Below are 22919 nucleotides of genomic sequence, written 5' to 3'. Positions count from 1 at the left end.
TACTTCGCATAGGGAAGCTCCGTTTCCGCGAGGAACTTGGCGCTCTAATGCACAGTTCACGATTCTTGCATCGGTCTTTATAAAACTCTAGAAATCCCTTTTTTATCCGAATTTTAACATTCTGGAGCCGAAAATCACGGAATTTTTGCAGTAATTTCGAAAAAAATTGACAAAAATGATTGAAAAACGCTAATAATATTAATAAAAAGGAAGACGTCCTAAAGGATCCTACGGTAAGATAACATTGAGCAGCGCGCTACCGAGAGCCAAAATGGCGCATGCGCCAGCCTGTGTATTAAGGAGTTCTAGTTTTTCGGATTATTCTTAACGCCATGCTTATGAACCGATGCTTATAATTCGGATCGGATGAGAATAAGCATGAACAGGTAGTACAGCCCCAGATTCTACGATGCTCATTTTATTCTCATGCTTAATGGATACACAGGGTGTATGGGAAAGTCCCTTGGACCTGAAATGACTTGCAAATAAAAAGAGCTACAGTTATGCAACTCCTCACAAGAAAAGGGTCCCAAGGATATTTTCAAAAAATTTATTACTGTATAAGAAAAACCGCTTTCAGTACAATATTTGAGCTATGTTCAAATGGTGATTGGTATTGCTTTAGCAATACGAGCACATACGTTCCGGCGTCCCTGGTTGGGCATTTTGCCTGTTGTGGCGTTGTATTTGTATTTCTCCCATTCGCCGACAGATAGCAGAAACAGTTTTTTTCACGTTCTCGCGAATGTTCCATTGAAACTCATTTATCAATTTTGGGTGCAGTGGCAATTTTCCCCTGAAACTGTTGAAAAATTTATCTGTATCGGGGTCTGTGGGACCCAGCCCATGCAGTCAAGAAGTTTTTTCTCAATGTAAATTATTATTTAAATTATTTAAATTTTTTTTTTTAAATACGGTTATCAATGCAAAAATAAGATATGGATGTTTATATTTTCATGTTATATAAAGTGTATTTCACATATATATGTTACCGGCAAAGTATGAAATACCGGTTTTATTCTATACTTTGCCTAGGCAACACAATCTACACAATCCAGGCAAAGTATGAAATATCTTCTTCCACAAAACATCCACTGACAAAATTTTGATTAGATAAGCCACACGATGCCAAATGCGCCAAATAAAATAATCTCGATTACTGTTAAATTATAAATTTCAATACATTCTTGGTGGATAAGCCACATGATACGTTTATTTTCTCCAGAAAATGTTTCCGTGTCTCTCGTGAGTACGGATTTGTTAAAGAGGCGGTATAAAATATGAAATTTCATTTTCCTTGATTTTATCCATGACCGTTAACCTCTGGCTCTCGGGAGAAGAGATCTGTTGAGGGGTGGTGTATGAAATATCATATTTTCCTCAGATTCAAATTTCACACTTTTTCTTCGACTTTTCCCGGGAGCGTTAACCTCTTGCTCTCGGGAGAAGGAATCTGTTGAGGAGCGGTATATAAAATATTAGATTTTCCTCAGATTAATTTTTTCACAGTGTTTCTTCGACTTTTCCCGGGAACGTTAACCTCTGGCTCTCGGGAGAAGTGGCGGTATATAAAATATTATATTTTCTTCCAATTCAAATTTCACGCAGTTTCCACTTGATAAACTGCAGCTCTTGGGAACTCGCTATTATAAATGACGAAACGAATAATCTTATTGCAACTTTGCATTTCGTAAATCAGTTATTAACCATAGTTGTCGGTAGTTGTGCATATTCACCAATTGCCTTGATAAGTTTGATAAATTTAGTTACACATTAAATACTTTCAATGGTGATTGTGAAGGCTGGGAATCGGTTAAAATTTTTAGCTGGTTAATAAAACAATATTAATCGATTAATCAAATTTTAATTGAATATTTCCAAATGCTAATAATTCATTACAAACGTACTAACGTACTATCGTTAACTGTGTAGTGTTAATATATTCTATTCATTCCACACGCACATATCTTCTTTATGGATATAAACAAATAGGACTACAACAGAAACAGATTAAGAAATTTTGGCCAGCCGATTGAAGCTATTCGATTAATATGAACCAACTTGTCGAGGGCCGTAACGGGGAGGAGGGCGGGAAAGGGAGGCCAGCAAAATGTAGGGGGGTGGCAATTTTAGGTTGGAACAAAGAACACCGTTATAAAATTATCGAATTTTAAAATTGTTAGAGCTGTAAAATAATGGTTGCCCGGGCGGCCAAATCATATTTGCCCCAATCGGCAAAAACCCTAGTAACGGCCCTGCACACTAGCCACACATATCCTGGAATTTCTTAACCTTTATCTTGTTTGTTTTTCAATCAGTGATTTTAGGTCACTGATTTCGAAATAATTTCGATTTTCATACTGTTAGTTTTTTTCCATGAAATTTCCGTCAAATGGTGCTGGTGGAGAAGGGTAGCTTATAGAGATCGAGCTCAGCCACGATATCAAGGAAACTTATATTTCCTAGACATTATGCTGTGGTGAACTTGGGATGAATCATCTGGTTTCCGCTGGGACTCAAACCCATTCTCTCTTGCATACCGGGCAAGCATGCACCATCTCCAAAAACTGGAAACACGACCCTACCTTCCTCATTTCACGCAGGATACGCTGAAGTAGGGTGGGGTAGGATCGTTGATGTTTGCTGGAAAAGAAAAGCAATAAGTTTTGGCCTTGTCTTTTAAAAACTTCCATGACACTCGATTTGAAACGGAAATCATTCCCAGTTCTTGTTGAATCGGTTTGTATTTCCCCATGTTGAAAAATTAGATCAAATAATTGATTCAAATATTTGTAAACATGGTCACTAATGAATCTACTCTATAATATAAAATCACAAACTCGAAAAGGGGCTATCTATGCCACCGAAATTACTGATGATTTCATGTAACGGAAGTGGGTGACTTTTTTTAAGTGACGGAAATCTGTTACGATTTTAGGTCAAGTTTTCATTTGACTCTAGCATATATCGGGATCCATTTGTCCCATCGGGACCAAGGTACGTGCATGTACCGAGAGGATCCCACATCCTACAGCAGGGCCCCTAGGCTGGAATAGATATCGAGCCCCTAAACCAGCTTTTCAGGACCCCTCTGTGGTTAATTTATAGTGTGAAAAATTAAAGTAATAATCGTTCTCCGGCCCCTGTCAGCCCTGCCCTTGAGGGAGTCATATATATAACATCAGTGCTCCCAACACGCAGGGTCGAGGTACCTGGGGAGGATTGCAGGTATACCTTCATGGGGAAGTTAAAAGGTTTCATTTCCAGGTACCCTTGATAGATCTCGTTGTTTTCTTGCTGCTTAACATTGAAAAATTTGCGATAGTGGAAGCCCAAGATATATCCAGCCTGAGGGCCTCATAAAATTTGCGAATTCGGTCACGGATAATTGAGAGGGCCTGGATTTTATTCGTTGGTAAAATGAATACAAATGAAAATTTTTCATGGCACTAGCAGCGGGGGATGACCGACAAGCTTCCAAGTCGGGGACCCCATGTTTGCAGGATTCATTTTGGGGGCCCTGGATGAATCTCATTCTTTTCTGTTTAACATTGTAGAATTTACACAGCGGAAGCCCGAAATAAATCCAGTCTGGGTCCCTCACTAAAAATCTGCGTATCGGGTCCCCGCTACTGGATGTGGGGCCCTGGATTTCATTCATTGTAAAATTGCTAAAAATGAAAAATTTTCGTGGTCCCTCACAAGGGGAATGTTCGACAAGCCTCCAGGTCGGGGCCCCATGGAAACGTTGAGAGGTTCCATTTCGGATATCCCAGGATGAATCTCATGGATTTTTGTTCTTTAACATTGTAAAATTTGCAACACATCGGTAGCAAGAGATAAATCCAGTCTGGGCCTCACTAAAATTCAATGAATTGGAGTCTAGGGACCCCCCATGGGCAAGTTTTCTGGGCGGACTTAACTAATCACATTTGTTTTATCATTGTAAAATTCGCTTCTTCAGTAAGCTGGTGCTTTCACGTGTCCCTTTCCATAGCACGCTGATGAAATAGGACGAAATAAAAAAGATCTGCAGTACCGCGGGGCGGCTCACAACAGGTCATAAAAATTGAAACGTATATATTTGAAGATTGTAATGTGTCTAAAATTAAAATTGTAATATTTTGTTTAAGAATTGAAACATCAATAATATCTGCTGAAATTAACCTTCTTTTCGGTAGGAGCGCTTTTAGACGCTCAAATGTTCCATGTCATTTCTGGGCAGGAGCGTTTTAAGACGTCGAAATTTTCCATGTCAATTCTGGGCGAGAGCGCCTTTAGACGCTCGTGAAAGCTAGTTCCTTCCCCCAAAACCCTTTGTGTCGTGATTGACAAGCTGTAACTCCCCTTCTCATTCAGGTGTCCCTTTGGGGCTACTTCACAAGAGCAGAAAATTACACTCGAGGAAAGAGTGCGTATTTTATTGTGTCCTTTCAACAAGACCGCCGTGCTTATGTTCAAGTACCGCAGACGACAGGCTATAGACATTCCCAAGCCATAAATACAATAAAATGGCTTCGGTAGACTGCTACATACTTCGGCATCGTTCACGAGATGCCCAGTTTTGTTAATTGAGAACTACAATTGTAAGTTGTTTATTCATTCTAAAAATGGCGGGAAAAGGGTTTTGTACTTGTCTGTTTAGAGTTCATTTTTTTTCCACACGCATAGGAACTAGCTATTTCCAAGAAATACAAGGGTGAAACACAAATTGCACACACACACAATTCCCTTCAAGGGGAAATGATTATTTAGAGTAGCTGAATCCTCCGATATGCCGGGCTTCATTTTTTCTAGTTTTTCTTTTTCTCACTCAGATATTATCGACGAAATCGTTTTTTACTGTCATGATCCTACGACAATAATATATGTTTAAGACAACTAAATTATGGAGGGGGGGGGCAGAAATATAAATTCGGCCAATAATACGATCGTTGTAGTGCTCTTAATTTTTTTTTTTATCCGACACCAGAGTCAAGACTATTTATGCATTGTAACATTTTAAATTTGGTACAACATATTATATTCACACCAAGACCAATATAAGAAAGTCCGAAAGTATGAAAAATATGTACAAAGGAACAGGAGGAACTATAGATGGCATACAGCACAAAAAAAGTACAATGGTGCCCCGAGTTGGGACTTTACATATAGTTTCATTGATTTCCCCCTCCCCTCAACGGTCCCCCTGACCCCCCCCCCCAAATGACGAACCCCGATTTCCAGCCTAATTTGCGTGGCAGCAAATGCGATCATTTTCATCAACCAAAAACCAAAGCTACGAATCACGAACGAAAAGCAAGCGTAATGCAAGTACAACCGGTAAGGACTCATTTCTACAAACCAATGTCAATTTTAAAATAAATTAATAATAATTAGTTTTTTATGAGTATTTTCTGATTACTTATTCTCATTTACTACTTTTGTTTTAAATTGCCCACATGGCAGGGCCCCCAGGCTGGGATCTTTTACGGGCCCCCGACCAGACTTTCACGGGGATTCCTTTATAATGAATTTATAACATGAAAAAAAAAATAGAGATTAAAATCACCCCGGGCCCCAGGGCTGGAGCCTTGTCAGCCCACCCCTTGTGGGGGCCATACCCATACGTTTATGAGATTGAAGTCCAGGAAAATTTCTGGGATCGGATCACTTTGATTCTATATTTTTTGGGATTGGGAGAAAAACCCAGGAAACGAGAACCTTAGTTATGAAAGTCCTGGATCTCGAAAAATTAAAAAAAAAAAATCTCATTAAATCGTTATCGTTTTATTTTTACTATTTAAAAATATTTATAATTATTTTTTTTTTCCTCGAGCGGCCGCGGAGCCCCTGAAGAGTGCACAAGGAGCCCAAGGGCTCCGCGGAGCACCGGTTGAGAACCGCTTACCTAGAGAGTGTCTGAGCATGGCAGTGAAGGAAAAAGTGAGGGAGCTGGTCAGTGAGTTACCAAAAGGGGAACCTAAAGAGTGAGGAACGATGTTGCGGAGCAACCGAAATTGCTTGCCATTGCTTCTATCAATTGGTACCGCCTATACTTCATAATGGCTTCCTAGTTGAAAACAAATTGAGAAAAAAATTAGTTTTGCTTTTCTGCCTCCATATACAATGTCGACTTGACGAAGGATGAAGAAAATTCTACTATTTTCATGTAGTTTCTTGTGTCGGTACTACAGTGATTCTTATCAGTTTCAGAATCCACATAAAAGCTTCCTCACGAGCATATATATATTCTCATTCTCTCACTTCAGAAAGAAATACCCGGCACGCACCTGTTTTGATGGGTGCAGCTCTGTCTAGGTCCTACTGAACAAATTGAGGCGTAGGATCTCTATTGTGGAATGGCCATTGAGCAAAGGGGAAAAAAACTACTTCTGATGTTCCGTCAGTCTTTGTTGTTGAAAATGAAGTAAAGAATGTCAACAGTTTATAAACGGCTTCTTTGGATATTTTCCCGCGCACACTTTTCCCTTATTCTGTTAATGGAACAAAACAATTGAAATTCTTTCAATAAACTGGCCAGTTTTGGCCAATCGTCGTGTAAAGTGCTGGTGGCACTGGGATACTTCAAGGGGGCCACGGAAGAAAATTTAGAAGGGGGCCATGACAGGTGGTTTGGAGGGCTGCAGAGAGCTGAGAAGAAAAATTAAGGTGTGAAGAAATAAAGCTTTTATATTTAGTGACTATATACACTTACAGTATCCACAAAACCAGGGCTGTCTTAGGGCATAGACCCGTCCGGCCCTCACCACCTACATTTTGCAGTAGGTTCCCCCCACTTGTGAAGGGTCATGCTCGGGAGTCTCATGTCCATAAGTGAATCCCTTATGATATTTTGTATAGTACAATAAATTTTGTAAATAAGTAGGAAATATGTAGGCTGTTTATTTCCGGCTAAGTATAGGACTACCATAGCATCACTTTGCCTAGGGGGCCCGTGATGTTCAGACAGTCCTGAATAGAAGTCGGATTAGCAGGGAGCTCGATAAATTCTAGGCCAGTGGTCTGGAAGCCAATTTTATTTGCAAAATTTTCGTTCAGTATAAATTCACTGAAAAAAAATCAATTCAATACGTATAAAGAACCTTGCTTCTAGATGAGGATCGAAGACTCTGGGTAAGACAGGGGAGCCACAGGCAAAAAAAGGTTAAAAAACGCTGGTGTAAAAGAATGAATGCGTGAAAAATGATCAAATGACACCATCAAAGAACGGGAAGATGGGAAATAATTGTTTCTCGTATTCAGTGGCACTTATAAGCCAAAATAGATAGATGGAACAAATGGAAAAAACGACCTCTTTCTCTTTTTACGGGCAGTTGAAATGACCGATTGAACCGAGGAGAAAAGGTGAACCATAGTTTGATTTTGCCATGCTACTCAGGAAAAAAGAGAGACGCAAGGCCATAAAATATAATACTCAAGACAGATGCGGACCCAGGACGATGTGACGGGAGGGGCGAATTGTGTAAGTTTGTTTCACTGTCCCATATTGATATGTTATGGGACAGAAAATATTCACGTTTTATTTGGCTCTTGGTAGGGGGGTGGTTGTTCCCATCGCCTCCTCGATCCCCGCCTGAGTGAAGACAGGCATCTTCAGCGGCTAATAAAGTCGAGGCAAATATCTTCAGCTTCGAATGGAATGGAGGCGGATGTCTTCAGCAACGGATGAAGCCGATGCAGATACAGTACAGCATCTCGATAATGGTCACCCATGGGACCAAAAATTTTGTCCGCTAACGAGACGCAGAGCCGCAGCAGGGACAAGCAATCATTTTGGCTCCCCCTTTTAATGTTGAAAGAGAGGTAAAAGTGTGAAATTTACGCCCCTTCTGGTCCAGCGCCCGGGGCAGCAGACTCACCTGCTCCCCCCTAGTTGCGGCCCTGACGGGAAGTGTCGATTTATGGGAGGTACGATAAAAACAGTGGAATCTCATTTATACAACTTTCACATTTATTCGACGTTTGACTTCGGTCGCAATTGGTTTCTATACTAAATTTTAATGTTAAAATGCCCTATAAATATTATAAATTAATTTCTAACCGTTTTATACAGTAAAAGTGAACACCTGTTCAGTGGTTCCGACATATTTTACAATAAAAATTTAATCAAGTTAACGTAAGCGTGAAGACGATAAAAACATCTATAAAACCTTTATCAGTCTTGTAGTGTTGGCTTTTTTCACGCCTATCAACATGTGCAAACAAAACCAACATTGCTATTCGGAATCATCATCCTGGAGCAGAGTTATGTTCAGTTAATCAAATAATTAATTGAAAGATTATCATATTTCCCAATATGAACTTGGATTCATACATAATCATTGTGAGTATTATAAATTGATTGAGGCATCTTTTACGCCTATGTACGCGTTATTTTGCAAACGACTATCAAGCTTTGACATTTCGAGTTTCTTGATCAAATATCCATTTTAATTTAATGCTCCCCATGTACGTACAGTTTGCCATTATTTAGTTCTTTTCTTTTGATTTTATCATGTTCTTTTCGTTTTTTCCTGCTTTTTCTCCGCAATGTAAATGCAACTAGCCTTTTGTGGATGTAAATGAATAAATAAATCTGCAACTGTGAATAGATATCGGGTCCAGTACGTATCCGGCTTTTTTGTGTAGGTGCATCGGATAATCCCGTATTTTACGGGACAGACAAATTTTCCCAATATTATTTGTCTCCCCTTCTGGACCCACGCTTGCCCTGGGAAGGGATTGCAGAGCTCACAGTTTACGTAATAATTGAGTGACCGCGTTGTTTATGAGAGAAACGGCATTTTTATTTCCCCTTACTATTATCAAAATTTAAAAATGGAAAATATTTATTTTACCCGACGGTTTTTTACAGAACATGTTACATGTTGCAGATGTACGAGCGGTAGCGTGAGCAAGATTATTTCGGGGGACTTTTCTTCCCTCAAAGCGAGGGTTCGTTTTTACTGTAAAAATATATATATATATATATATATAAACTGGAGTGCGTCCGAAACTCCAAGAATTTTTATTATGAAATTTTTATCTGAAAGAAATGAAAAGTCAATAAATGAACAGAGAGAGAGAGAGAGAGAGAATTCTGAGTGCAAGTTCTTTTCAACCACTGTTTAAAGTCAATGAGGAGACTTTCGTTTTTACTGCCTTTGAATGTGCCGTATTGCAAATACTGTAGGGGAAAGAAAATGTTTCGTACCGAAGAGGAAAAAAGTGTTACTGACTGGGCGGTACCGAAATGTCAATCTTTATTATCACCACACTGTCCGGGGTATTATATACCGTTTTTCGCAAGGGGGGTAGGCATCATGTTTTACTAGAGAAGCCTGCCCATTTTGGAACGATTTTGTGTTTTTGACGTGCCATTTTGAGAACGATTCGACAAAAAACTCATGCCCGGTGGATGGTTAAATATCAAAAATATTCGTGAAATTGAAAATATTATGGTACTGATTAGTACCACACACACGCCGTTGAGCACCCGGTATGTGCAGAATTCTCGACATGCACAATCATGAAATTTCAAACGTTGGAAGAATGTGTCATCATCAAGCTGACGCTTCTAAACCGGACACGTGATAATGTACAGCAGATACTGGGGGAGAGAGCGCGTGATCCGCTACTTTCAGCCAATCACGGGTCCCGAGTTACGTGCTAGCAAGACAGAATACTGAAAGATACTGAGTTTTGACGCAGTGAGAGATGTGATTTCAATCTGATAAGATGTACCAAAAATTTTCTGGTGGTTGCTCCGGGAGGGTCCGAAGATGTTCTTGCCGGCTCAACATGCGATGGAATAGGTGATTCTCCTACTTGCACCTTAAGCAAGGTACTCATCACCACCCGAATTCTTCTCACAAAAAAAGACAAGATCGAAACTTCACTTCAAAAAAGAAATGGACTACATCAGGACTTTTGTGTTGTACGTGTGCCAGTACCACTTCGCCTCGTGTCCATCATGTTCCTGCAAATTCGTGTTATCATTCTGACTTTCTCTCAACAGCAAGAAAAGGGGACTAACTCCTCACCTCTTCCCCTCTGCAAATATGGACTAAGCTTTACTCATGGCGAGTATGAACTCCTAGGCCACTTCGGAGTCAACGCCAGCCTCATGAATTCAGCGGCAGCTAGATAAGTTCAAGACCTTTGATTGTTGTTTTTTTTTTTGGTTGGGGGGGGGGGGGTCCCAACAGTATTAAAAAAAATAAAATAAAAAATGTAAAATTTTAAATGATCATACATTCTAAAAATTATCTAAAGGTGCACCTAATGTTTCAGGTTTATATTTTGATATGTGAATGACAGACTATACCTAATTCTAAGTGTTAAAAATGACCTTTGATTTGTCAACAGCAACTTAAGTTATAATGAATTAAACATTCAAATTTTTTAAAAATTGAATCTGCCTGTGTTTCGGCCATTCATTGTTTTTGAGTCCCTTAATATTTCTTTGTTGCAGCTTTCCTTTTAGCCCTACTTAAACCTAAGTGCCAACGATCACGATGGTCTCACAAATTATCACACTAAGAGTGACTCAAGTCACATACCAATTGCACAAATGGTGCCGAGTCCAGCCCTAATTAGAATCCCTAATTAGAATGTGTAGTAAGGCCCCAAAATAAATAATTTTAACGTAATGTAATAATGATAATTTAATTGGTGATTTTCTCCTACTAGGCCAATGATAAAATTTTTGTTGCTGTTGAAAATTTTGTTAATGTTAAAATTGGTCATTGGGTCGTGATCCTAATCATTATTTTGGAGGTGATGTGTTATATGATTATATATTTCATTTTGAGTACGAAGTGTATACGAAGGTAATTTGTCATACGAAGGTATTTCAGAAATTGTGTGAAATATAAGCAAATGGTAATTAATTAGGGTATTAAAAAAAAAAAAGAAGTGAACCAACCAGTAGCAGGAGCATTTATGCCCCAGTCGTCCCTCAATTTTTTTCAAATTCAGGCTCTGCCTGTGTTTCAAGGCAGAAATAGTGCCATCTCTGTGAAGGAATTTGTGGGCCGCATTAAAGATGCCGCCACAATTTACAAATGGACTGAGGAGGAAAAAATGTACGCAATTAAAGATAGGCTACAAGCTGAAGCAAGACAATATGTCGTGGAGCTAGGCCTGGAAACACAAACTTCCAACGACATTGTTGATAAGTTGCAAAAACAATTTTGCACAAAGTTATCACCCCAGGCAGCGCTGATGGACTTTTTAGCCTTTAGGCAGCCTGCTGACATGCCTGTTGAAAGGTTCATTGCATTGGCAGATGCCAAAAGTAGGTGTTTAGATTTGGGCACAGACCATGCTGTAGCTGAGTCACAGAGGCAACATATGCTCACCCAAATGTTGATGAACAACATCCATCATGAGATTCTTCGGGGAGTGCTCTCTAAGAACCCCAAAACCCTCAAGGAGGTGAAGGAGGCTGCACTAATAGAGGAGCGTGCATGGCGCGCTTACCAGTCTAGTAGCTGTAACCCTTTTTTAGTGAACCCCCCTCCACCCCAAGAGGTGTTTCATGTAGCTACACCTACACCACAAGAGAGTCACTTGGCCCAACTATGTGAGCAATTGACTAGGCAGCTCAAAATCCTATCAGAAAAGGTTGAGAGCCTGGAGAAGAAGAATCAACAGGGTCCTGCTCCTAATAGAAGTAGGCTAGTGCCATGCTACCGATGTGGCAAAATGGGGCACATACAGAAAACATGCAGAGTTAGCCTGCCCAAACGTCCTTTAAACTAGATGAGGGGACCGAGCTTCCTCAGGCTCCGGCACAAACTCCCCAAATCGAGGAAATTGTAATGCAGCGTGAAACAGGGCCTGGTCTGCCCACAATTGAGGTAAAAGTACAAGGTGTTAATATGACTGCACTAGTAGACTCTGGAGCATCGCTCAATCTCATTTGCGATAGTGAAATTCTGAATAATGTTGAAACTATGGACTGTAATATAAGTATAAGAACTGTCGCAGGTCAGTCAGTGCAAGTGTCAAAAAGGGTTGTACTACAAGTGTACATTGGGGGCAGACCATACCCTGTATCATTATATGTTACACCATTGCCATTATCACCAAATTTTGGGATAATTCTAGGGGATAAATTTTTGAAAGAGAATAATTGTATATTAGACTATGTGAACCAGTCTCTCCGGATCAGTGGCGAGATATGTCACTGGGTTAGCTCGAGTTCTGATAGAGGTAACCATGTCGTTAATCATGTAGACATAAAAAATTCGTACGGGTACTTGAATAGGAAAGTGGATATTCAACCCTTTTCCCAATAGTTGGTCTATATAAAAGTCAAAGAAAAGCTAGACACAGATTTTTTCATGGCAGGGGCAGCTAACGCTGACCAAAAGGTGTATTTTGTGGCCAAAGCCGTGTACAAATCCACCCAAGAGTCATTTCCTGTTGTCATTTTGAATCCTACAGTTCAAGTCTTGCATCTCAGTAAGCTCACCAAGCTTGTAACATGTTCACCATTGATATCAAGTAGTGATTTTCCTGAAGTTTTTCATGTAGAGGCTGAACAACAGTGGGGTGAATGTGGAGAAGCAGACTTGACTTGGGATCAGGAATTTGATCTTTCACATTTAGACATGGATGCTCGACTTAAGTTATGTAATTTCTTGGAGGCTAATAAGCGAGTCTTTGCTAAATCAGTGACTGACCTCCCAGGCTGTGACGCCATTCTACACAACATACCCCTGACAGATGACCTCCCTGTGAAGCGGAGACCTTATAGGGTTCCCTATAATTTGAGAGATGAGATGAACAGTCAAATTGACATCCTTTTAGAGGCAGGGATCTTAGAGCCCTCTACGTCAGCCTTTTCGGCGCCCATCATGCTGGTTCGAAAGAGTTCAGGAGATTATCGCCTGGTAACTGATTTTCGTGCACTTAATGCCAAGATAGTTCCGGATTCATATCCACTACCCAACATCAACGAGGCAGTAGATAATTTGGCCTCTGGCAAAATTTTTTCAACTCTCGACCTAACGAGTGGATTTTTCCAACAAGTAGTTGCCCCTGAGGACAGACAAAAATTAGCTGTTGCTACTAACAAGGATCTGTTCCAATTCACTCGAACACCGTTTGGTCTAAGGACTAGTGCCAATTCCTTTCAAAGACTAATGAATGTGGTTCTATCAGGTCTCGAACCCCTAAATGTAGGCATCTACATAGATGACATCATCATTAGCAGTGACAGCATCGAAAATCATTTCACCAAGTTACAGGCAGTTTTTGATAGATTGTTACAACATAATTTAAAACTGAAACCAGCTAAATGTAAGTTTTTAACTGAGACCATAAAGTATTTAGGGTTTGTGATTAACAAGGGCAAAGTTTTCTCCGACAAAAATAATTTGGAAATTGTCGACAAATTTAAGATTCCCAAATCTAGAAAAGATGTCAGGAGTTTTTTGGGTGCAGTTAATTATTACCGAAAATTTCTCCCAGATATTAGCGAGAGAAGTATACACCTGACAAATTTGACAAAACAAAAGAATAAATTTTTGTGGTCAGCTGAGGCAGAGGCAGAATTTCAGGACCTCAAGAGTGCGAACCCCCTAGTTAGCGAGCCTTTTCTGTCTTTGCCCGATATGTCAAAAGAATTTCATCTCTATACAGATGCCAGTAATGTGGCTATAGACGGTGTTCTAGCTCAGTTGGACGACCACGGTTATCCAAAACCTGTGGCTTTTGGCAGTCGAAAATTGAACCCAGCTGAGACTAGATATTCGGTCACTGAACGTGAAGCTTTAGCCATAGTATACTTCACTAATTATTTTCGACAATACCTTCTGGGAAGGAAATTTTTTCGTCCCATCCCTAATCACTACATCTACAACGCGAGTCTGATAACGAACCATTACTAATAATTCACCAAACACCAACTCTGGCCATATCGCTATATTGCAATTTACTGCCATTAGTGAGATGGGTTGGAAGTGAAGGCGCTATCTATCGGTGGTCGCCTCGAGTTCGTTAGGGAAAATATCTTATCTATATCCCCCTTTGGGTTCGAACCCGGGACCCTGACAACAACCTTCACGATGGTAGACGAGGATCTTACCACCATGCCACTCGGGCACGGGGCACATGCGCTAGTAACGAACCGTTACTAGCGCATTGGATGGCGTTGTGATGGGACCTGCAACTTCGATCGAAAGTGTGTCGATGGAAGTGAGTTCGAATCACGACATGGAATACCAATGATGTTTTCTGATTGGGTCATATTTAATCAGTAGTAAGTATAGGTAACTGTCTTTTTTGAAGTGAAACTGCTTTAGAACCACTATGCAGGGAATTTATTTCATTGAATCTCACGTCACGGAAATTGAAGCACTTTTATCACTACATCTACAACACTTGCGATTCTCTGATAATGAATCGTTGCTAGCGCATGGGATGACGTTTGTGGTAACGTCTCCTTGTTTAAACCCTTACAGCAGAAATGCCATAATATCTCGGTTTCTTAAAACTCTCATTTCGGTAACCCGGCGTTCGGCTACTGCGTTGAAGCTGTTAAAGTATAACTTCTTTAGAGACGGCGTGAATTTTCAGATCCACATCAGAAAAAGTGAAACGGAGGAACGTAAGCTTTCTTTTCCCTTAAAAACTGTTCAGTAGACGGATTTACTTTCGGTTGGTGTTGGTGAGAAAAAATTCAGGGATTTATACAAAAACTTGACACGTTTTTAAGACAAATAAATTTTAATTGATCGACTGATGGACCAATCAATATTTATTTGTCTTAAAAACGTGCCAATTTTTTGTATAAATTAAAACCAGGCAAAGTTTTAATTTTTGGGATAATTCAGGGATTGTCTTGCGGTTGCCTGAACATTTTGTGGTTTGTGTCAAAGACAGTTTATTACCTGTCCCTAGTTTTTCTCCTTTAGCCCTTATTTGGCGCTTTTCTATAGCGGTGCTCAGGTGTGGAGTGATTACTGACATCAGCATTTCTACCAGTTTTCGTTGCATATAACTTTTTAAGAAGCATAGTCTCAATAATAGGCAATTAACAAGAAAAATAGGATGCTCACAAATCTTCTTTCTGTTCTTTCTAATTTCAGTTTATCGTCGTATGATTGTTTTATACTAATCAAGTCTCGTTCATTCTCGGCCATGGCAGCTGTCATTTCTTCGACCCATTTCTTTTTTAAACAATTTATTTCTGAAAAAATAGATGAGAAATAATAATTAATTTCAAATGTTTATCACATGAATTAAATTTTCATACGGAATCTGATAGTACAGTTGACTCTCAATTTTACGAACCTTCAATTTAAAAACACGCTTTTTTACGAACTAGTCCTCTGTTCCAAACGACATGCCATAGAGCTAATGTTAAAATCCGCTCTATTTTACAAACTATCCTTTCTAATAACTCTCTATTTACGAACTCTTTTCTTCCGCCAGGAACGCCGGAAGTAAAAATGATTGGTGTTGCTCGAAGTGTGCTGGCTTTGCAAAATAATAAATTGCTTCGGATAGAATATAATAATCCACTGGAGGCCATACGTCCCGCTTCCAAGTAGAATGTCCCGTAATGCTCCAGACGGATGTGCCGGACCGGTTGGGAACTGAATTCACTCTTTGGCCACTGAATCAGCATTGCAAGAGTCTGCCAGAATATAATATATTCCGGGCAACATGTTTGCCAGGTATCTAATTGCGGATCCGTTGCGTATTGTATTTATTTGCGCATGTATTGTGGGTTCGGATTGGATTCTGTGTGCAATTTTTGGCGGAGATAAATTGTATTTTTATTGGTAACATGTGAGCACACATGGTGGACTTAAGAAGATGAGGTCACACCCATGGTCGCAACTAAGGCAGTTCAGGGAGTATGGTGCCCTTGGCATTGGACCAGAAAGGGTGCTGAAATTACTCTTTTTTGTTAAAATTATGGGGAGACTGGGACACGAAAATGACACTGTACCCAAGCGGCAGATTAAATTCCCTTTTTTAGTTGCGAGTCGCATAGTTGCTGAGGTCAGGGTAACAGTCACACTTGACTGTAAAACAGGATTAAAGTTTATGTTAATTCTCATTTAAATTATTTCATTTATATTAACACATCACAAGAGCGGGGATCTGAGATTTCAGTTCAACCTCTTCTGACTCATGGGCAGATATTATACGAGGCATTTTCACACATGCTGAGGCATTGCCCCCTCCCCCGCGTCAAAGGCGGAGCCAACTGATCTAATGTATATGTGTATATATGAATTCACATGATCATCATAGTGCCCCCATCCCCCAGACTTTCAAGTCTATCTCCACCTATAGTCTGACTAGAACTTAAAACTTGTTCTTCAACTGTAGAAAGTTAGCGACTGTGGAATTATTGTGGTTATTGTTAAATTCTGAAAACGATGGGGGAACTTGTGTGTGTTCGATATTTTTTCCCTTCTTTTCTCTGTGCAATTCAAGTTGGTAAAGAATATCAGACAGGAAAAAAACAAAAACGAGATGACGGTGATAGGATATCGCGCAGGATATTAAACAGTTTCACTATTATAGCTGAAAATCACCCAAGTAAGAAGTGTTAATTTGATTACATATTTCGTTTTACAAGGTTTTTAACAGCTTTCTGACATGAAGATGAATTTTGGGAAAGAGAAAATTCAGCTGCACTTGCGGGGAATCTAACCCACGTCCTCTCTCTTTCTGGGTGAGCGTCCTATACCACTAGACTACAATGGCAACCAATATCCCAATCTTTCCTTAGAGCTCGTGTGCTCTGAACGGAACCGTACAAGGACAGTTGAATTTTTTCTTTCCCAAAATTCATCTCCGCACCAGCCAGCTGTTAAAACTTTCATATGGATAGCGGCATCATCCTCGGATATTTCGTTTTGTCTAACTTTCTGACCAAGCCTTAGCTCGAAATTCATATTAGGTATTTGTATGGGATGCAATACGAAGCACATGCGTAACGCTTTCTTAACAATAATTTATAATTTTTAAAATGTATGTGTTTATTACTGAATGGAATTTCACGCAAATAAATTTACGCGCCTTTTTTTTTAATTCCTCGAATATGTTATTTGAATAATCCATAAAATATGCAGATAAAAATTGTGAAATTCTGTTGTAAACCAAAAAAAATGGTGGAAAATGGATCTTTCCACATCCTTCAGCTGGGAACCCAGGTCGGTATTTCTCACGGGCCCCCTTCTAAAGTCAACTTATAGTGTAAAAGACATATGGGTTACCGGATTCATGCCTGTCTATAGTGACACAGCTCTCTGAATACCAACCCCTTCCCCATGTGTTGCCAAGACCGCCATTACGAGAAGCGTGGCCCGGTAAGAAAATAATAACGGGACAAGAGATTCACATGAGATCTCAACAATGTCGAGGCACCAAAAATGTTTAGGACTCCCTTCGCCTCCATTATATATATTTTGTAGGGGGGGGGGGGGAAGAAAAATCAGCATACATTATTCCAGAATATATAGGAATACTCAGAAATATCTATAAAAAAATTCAAGCACATGATTAAATGTAAATTAACACAAATTGATGAAAATTCAGCACTGAAAGTAAATTAAAATAATGAGAGAAACAATTCCCGAAACTACTGAAATTTTTAGGCGATCAGGGACGCCGGAAGTCAGAAATGATTGGTGTTGCTGAAAGTATGCGAGTCATTTCTTTGCACAGGTAATAATTGCATACATTTTCGCCTGACCATACGTTCCTTTTTTTTAAGTAGAGTGTCCGTTTTTTACGAATCTGTTTGATTTTAGCGATGACCCGGTTTTCAACCTACTTTTTGTAGTAGTGGTAAGATTTTTACTACAGTAAAATGTAACAAACCTATGCAGGAGGGGTATAGGGGTCCCGTGTCTGCCCCAAGACCAGTACGTTTTAACGCGTGGGCCCGGCCTCAAGAGAACGCGAGTCTCACAAAAATGAGAACCAGTTAAAATTTTCGAGAATTTGCCGGGTGGGATCTCAGAAAAATCGCTTGGCCCTGGGGCCGATGATGCTCTAAAGACGGCCCTGACCAAGACAATCAAAAATTAAAATTATTTTTTTCAATAAATTAAAATATTGAATGAAAATTCCTTTATGTGCTATATTTTTCAATTTCTGTTAATTTAAAATGTTTTTTGAAGGTAATGAATTCAAAATGTCTCTGGAATAAAACTGAAATTCTATTATAAACCGATTAAGTGGTAGAAAATGGGTTTAATCATCAATCACACACACAATGATGGCTTTGATCAATTCTTTAAAACCATGCTAATGCGTATTCTGAAATCGAATAGTTCTATTGTATGCATTTTACAGTTTTTAATCAATGATTGTATTGTTGATGATTTAGTTGAATTCGCATTTCAAGTTCCCCGATAATTTAAATTGACAACCATCACCACACAGTAACGTTGCGGGTCATTTGAGTAAAGTGGTTTCAGAATATTGGGGAAGCTTACATTGAAAACAGAAAGTGATACAAATACATAATGCATGGGTTCTCGAACTGTGTGCCGCAGCACCCTGCAAAGGTTTCCCGAAGAGACCGTTGAACTGCTCTGGGGAGCCGTGGATATGTGTTGATTAGGAAAAGAGGTGCCGCGGATCGAAAAAGTTTGAGATCCTCTGACATAATATAAGTGTAAGAGGTCCCACAGATCCTCCAACGCTGCCTGCGCTGGGATCTTTGACGGGCCCCCAGGCCAAGGGATGTTTCTGAGGCCCTATTAGGCAAATTATCGAAAGTTTCAACCACATCTAATTTTTGCGAGGTTTCTTCTCTTGGACCTCCGAGGTGTGCCCATTCTATTGACGGCACTCCCGCCCTTACGGACCGTTCAAGTATTACGTCAGAGTAAATTTTAGCCATTTATGACCCCCCCCCCCGTCAGCAAAACTCCGAACCCCCTCCCCCCTTGTCAGCAAAATTTCATCAGCACTGCCTCCACCTTCTAACGCATGTTGTTGGGATCAGAAACGTACGCAGGAGGGGGGGGGGGCAAGGCGACTAGTGCGCCCCCAAACGAAAAAAAATATTTTTTAATGTAAAAAAAAAAACATTAAAAACAAAATTATAATTTCAAAAGAAAATACCTTTATATGTTATTATAATCGATTTCTGTTAATTTCAATGCTATTTGAAGGGTAAGAACTCAAAATTTAAGAAATTCATTGCGACCCACACTTTTAACCATCTACCGGGCATGAGTTTTTTGTCGAATCGTTCTCAAAATGGCACGTCAAAAACACAAAATCGTTCCAAAATGGGCAGGCTTCTCTAGTAAAACATGATGCCTACCCCCCTTGCGAAAAACGGTATATAATACCCCGGACAGTGTGGTGATAATAAAGATTGACATTTCGGTACCGCCCAGTCAGTAACACTTTTTTCCTCTTCGGTACGAAACATTTTCTTTCCCCTACGGTATTTGCAATACGGCACATTCAAAGGCGGTAAAAACGAAAGTCTCCTCATTGACTCCAAAAACTGGTTGAAAAGAACTTTCTCTCAGAAATTCTCTCAGAATTCTGTTCATTTATTGACTTTTCATTTCTTTCAGATAAAAATTTCATAATAAAAATTCTTGGAGTTTCGGACGCACTCCAGTTTATATATATATTTTTTTTTACAGTAAAAACGAACCCTCGCTTTGAGGGAAGAAAAGTCCCCCCCCACCCCCGAAATAATCTTGCTCACGCTACCGCTCGTACATCTGCAACATGTAACATGTTCTGTAAAAAACCGTCGGGTAAAATAAACATTTTCCATTTTTAAATTTTGATAATAGTGAGGGGAAATAAAAATGCCGTTTCTCTCATAAACAACGCGGTCACTCAATTATTACGTAAACTGTGAACTCTGCAATCCCTTCCCAGGGCAAGCGTGGGTCCAGAAGGGGAGACAAATAATATTGGGAAAATTTGTCTGTCCCGTAAAATACGGGATTATCCGATGCACCTACACAAAAAAGCCGGATACGTACTGGACCCGATATCTATTCACAGTTGCAGATTTATTTATTCATTTACATCCACAAAAGGCTAGTTGCATTTACATTGCGGAGACAAAGCAGGAAAAAACGAAAAGAACATGATAAAATCAAAAGAAAAGGACCAAATAATGGCAAACTGTACGTATATGGGGAGCATTAAATTAAAATGGATATTTGATCAAGAAAGTCGAAATGTCAAAGCTTGATAGTCGTTTGCAAAATAACGCGTACATCGGTGTAAAAGATGCCTCAATTTATAATACTCACAATGATTATGTATGAATCCAAGTTCATAATTTGGGAAATATGATAATCTTTCAATTAATTATTTGATTAACTGAACATAACTCTGGTCCAGGATGATGATTCCGAATAGCAACGTTGGTTTTGTTTGCACATGTTGATAGGCGTGAAAAAAGCCAACACTACAAGACTGATAAAGGTTTTATAGATGTTTTTATCGTCTTCACGCTTACGTTAACTTGATTAAATTTTTATTCTAAAATATGTCGGAACCACTGAACAGGTGTTCACTTTTACTGTATAAAACGGTTAGAAATTAATTTATAATATTTATAGGGCCTTTTAACATTAAAATTTAGTATAGAAACCAATTGCGACCGAAGTCAAACGTCGAATAAATGTGAAAGTTGTATAAATGAGATTCCACTGTTTTTATCGTACCTCCCATAAATCGACACTTCCCGTCAGGGCCGCAACTAGGGGGGAGCAGGTGAGTCTGCTGCCCCGGGCGCTGGACCAGAAGGGGCGTAAATTTCACACTTTTACCTCTCTTTCAACATTAAAAGGGGGAGCCAAAATGATTGCTTGTCCCTGCTGCGGCTCTGCGTCTCGTTAGCGGACAAAATTTTTGGTCCCATGGGTGACCATTATCGAGATGCTGTACTGTATCTGCATCGGCTTCATCCGTTGCTGAAGACATCCGCCTCCATTCCATTCGAAGCTGAAGATATTTGCCTCGACTTTATTAGCCGCTGAAGATGCCTGTCTTCACTCAGGCGGGGATCGAGGAGGCGATGGGAACAACCACCCCCCTACCAAGAGCCAAATAAAACGTGAATATTTTCTGTCCCATAACATATCAATATGGGACAGTGAAACAAACTTACACAATTCGCCCCTCCCGTCACATCGTCCTGGGTCCGCATCTGTCTTGAGTATTATATTTTATGGCCTTGCGTCTCTCTTTTTTCCTGAGTAGCATGGCAAAATCAAACTATGGTTCACCTTTTCTCCTCGGTTCAATCGGTCATTTCAACTGCCCGTAAAAAGAGAAAGAGGTCGTTTTTTCCATTTGTTCCATCTATCTATTTTGGCTTATAAGTGCCACTGAATACGAGAAACAATTATTTCCCATCTTCCCGTTCTTTGATGGTGTCATTTGATCATTTTTCACGCATTCATTCTTTTACACCAGCGTTTTTTAACCTTTTTTTGCCTGTGGCTCCCCTGTCTTACCCAGAGTCTTCGATCCTCATCTAGAAGCAAGGTTCTTTATACGTATTGAATTGATTTTTTTTCAGTGAATTTATACTGAACGAAAATTTTGCAAATAAAATTGGCTTCCAGACCACTGGCCTAGAATTTATCGAGCTCCCTGCTAATCCGACTTCTATTCAGGACTGTCTGAACATCACGGGCCCCCTAGGCAAAGTGATGCTATGGTAGTCCTATACTTAGCCGGAAATAAACAGCCTACATATTTCCTACTTATTTACAAAATTTATTGTACTATACAAAATATCATAAGGGATTCACTTATGGACATGAGACTCCCGAGCATGACCCTTCACAAGTGGGGGGAACCTACTGCAAAATGTAGGTGGTGAGGGCCGGACGGGTCTATGCCCTAAGACAGCCCTGGTTTTGTGGATACTGTAAGTGTATATAGTCACTAAATATAAAAGCTTTATTTCTTCACACCTTAATTTTTCGAATTTTGGAATTTCTTATATTCGTCTTTGTGTGAATATAATATGTTGTACCAAATTTAAAATGTCACAATGCATAAATAGTCTTGAAAAAAAATTTAAGAGCACTACAATGATCGTATTATTGGCCGAATTTATATTTCTGCTCCCCCCCCCCCTCCTCCATAATTTAGTTGTCTTAAACATATATTATTGTCGTAGGATCATGACAGTAAAAAACGATTTCGTCGATAATATCTGAGTGAGAAAAAGAAAAACTGGAAAAAATGAAGCCCGGCATATCGGAGGCTTCAGCTACTCTAAATAATCATTTCCCCTTGAAGGGAATTGTGTGTGTGTAATTTGTGTTTCACCCTTGGAAATAGCTAGTTCCTATGCGTGTGGAAAAAATGAACTCTAAACAGACAAGTACAAAACCCTTTTCCCGCTATTTTTAGAATTAATAAACAACTTACAATTGTAGTTGTCATTTAGCAAAACTGGGCATCTCGTGAACGATATCGAAGTATGCAGCAGTCTACCGAAGTCATTATATTCTTTTTACCGAAGCCATTTTATTGTATTTATGGCTTGGGAATGTCTATAGCCTGTCGTCTGCGGTACTTGAACATAAGCACGGCGGTCTTGTTGAAAGGACACAATAAAATACGCACTCTTTCCTCGAGTATAATTTTCTGCTCTTGTGAAGTAGCCCCAAAGGGACACCTGAATGAGAAGGGGAGTTACAGCTTGTCAATCACGACACAAAGGGTTTTGGGGGAAGGAACTAGCTCACACTGGGCTCCTGCCCAGAAATGACATGGAACATTTGAGCGTCTAAAAGCGCTCCTACCGAAAAGAAGGTTAAGCCATATCTGGTAAACCCCGGACCAAATGTTTACATGAAGGTTATCTGATGTGGCTTGCCCCCAACACAATTTTGTGAAAATGAACTAAGCGGCGCTTTTACAGATCGCTTAAATAACCCGTGGCACAA

The 22919-nt window shown here is 39.7% G+C and overlaps 1 protein-coding gene across 2 annotated transcripts in view; it reads right to left on the bottom strand.

The window, feature by feature from the left end:
- LOC149080429 (kinesin-like protein KIF28) overlaps positions 1-22919 on the bottom strand; it is a 1038199-nt gene that overhangs the window by 617273 nt on the left and 398007 nt on the right. For both annotated transcript variants that reach the window (XM_089239551.1, XM_089239552.1), the window contains exon 11: positions 15054-15184. In XM_089239551.1, coding sequence (XP_089095677.1) covers positions 15054-15184 — 131 coding nt within the window. The remainder of the gene's footprint in view (positions 1-15053; positions 15185-22919) is intronic.

Source organism: Pholcus phalangioides, unplaced genomic scaffold (assembly GCF_987345545.1).
Source record: "Pholcus phalangioides strain wild (caught in Gottingen) unplaced genomic scaffold, Ppha-v1.0 ptg000011l_1, whole genome shotgun sequence".
NCBI lineage: Eukaryota > Metazoa > Arthropoda > Arachnida > Araneae > Pholcidae > Pholcus > Pholcus phalangioides.
This window is presented reverse-complemented; position numbering and strand designations above follow the sequence as displayed.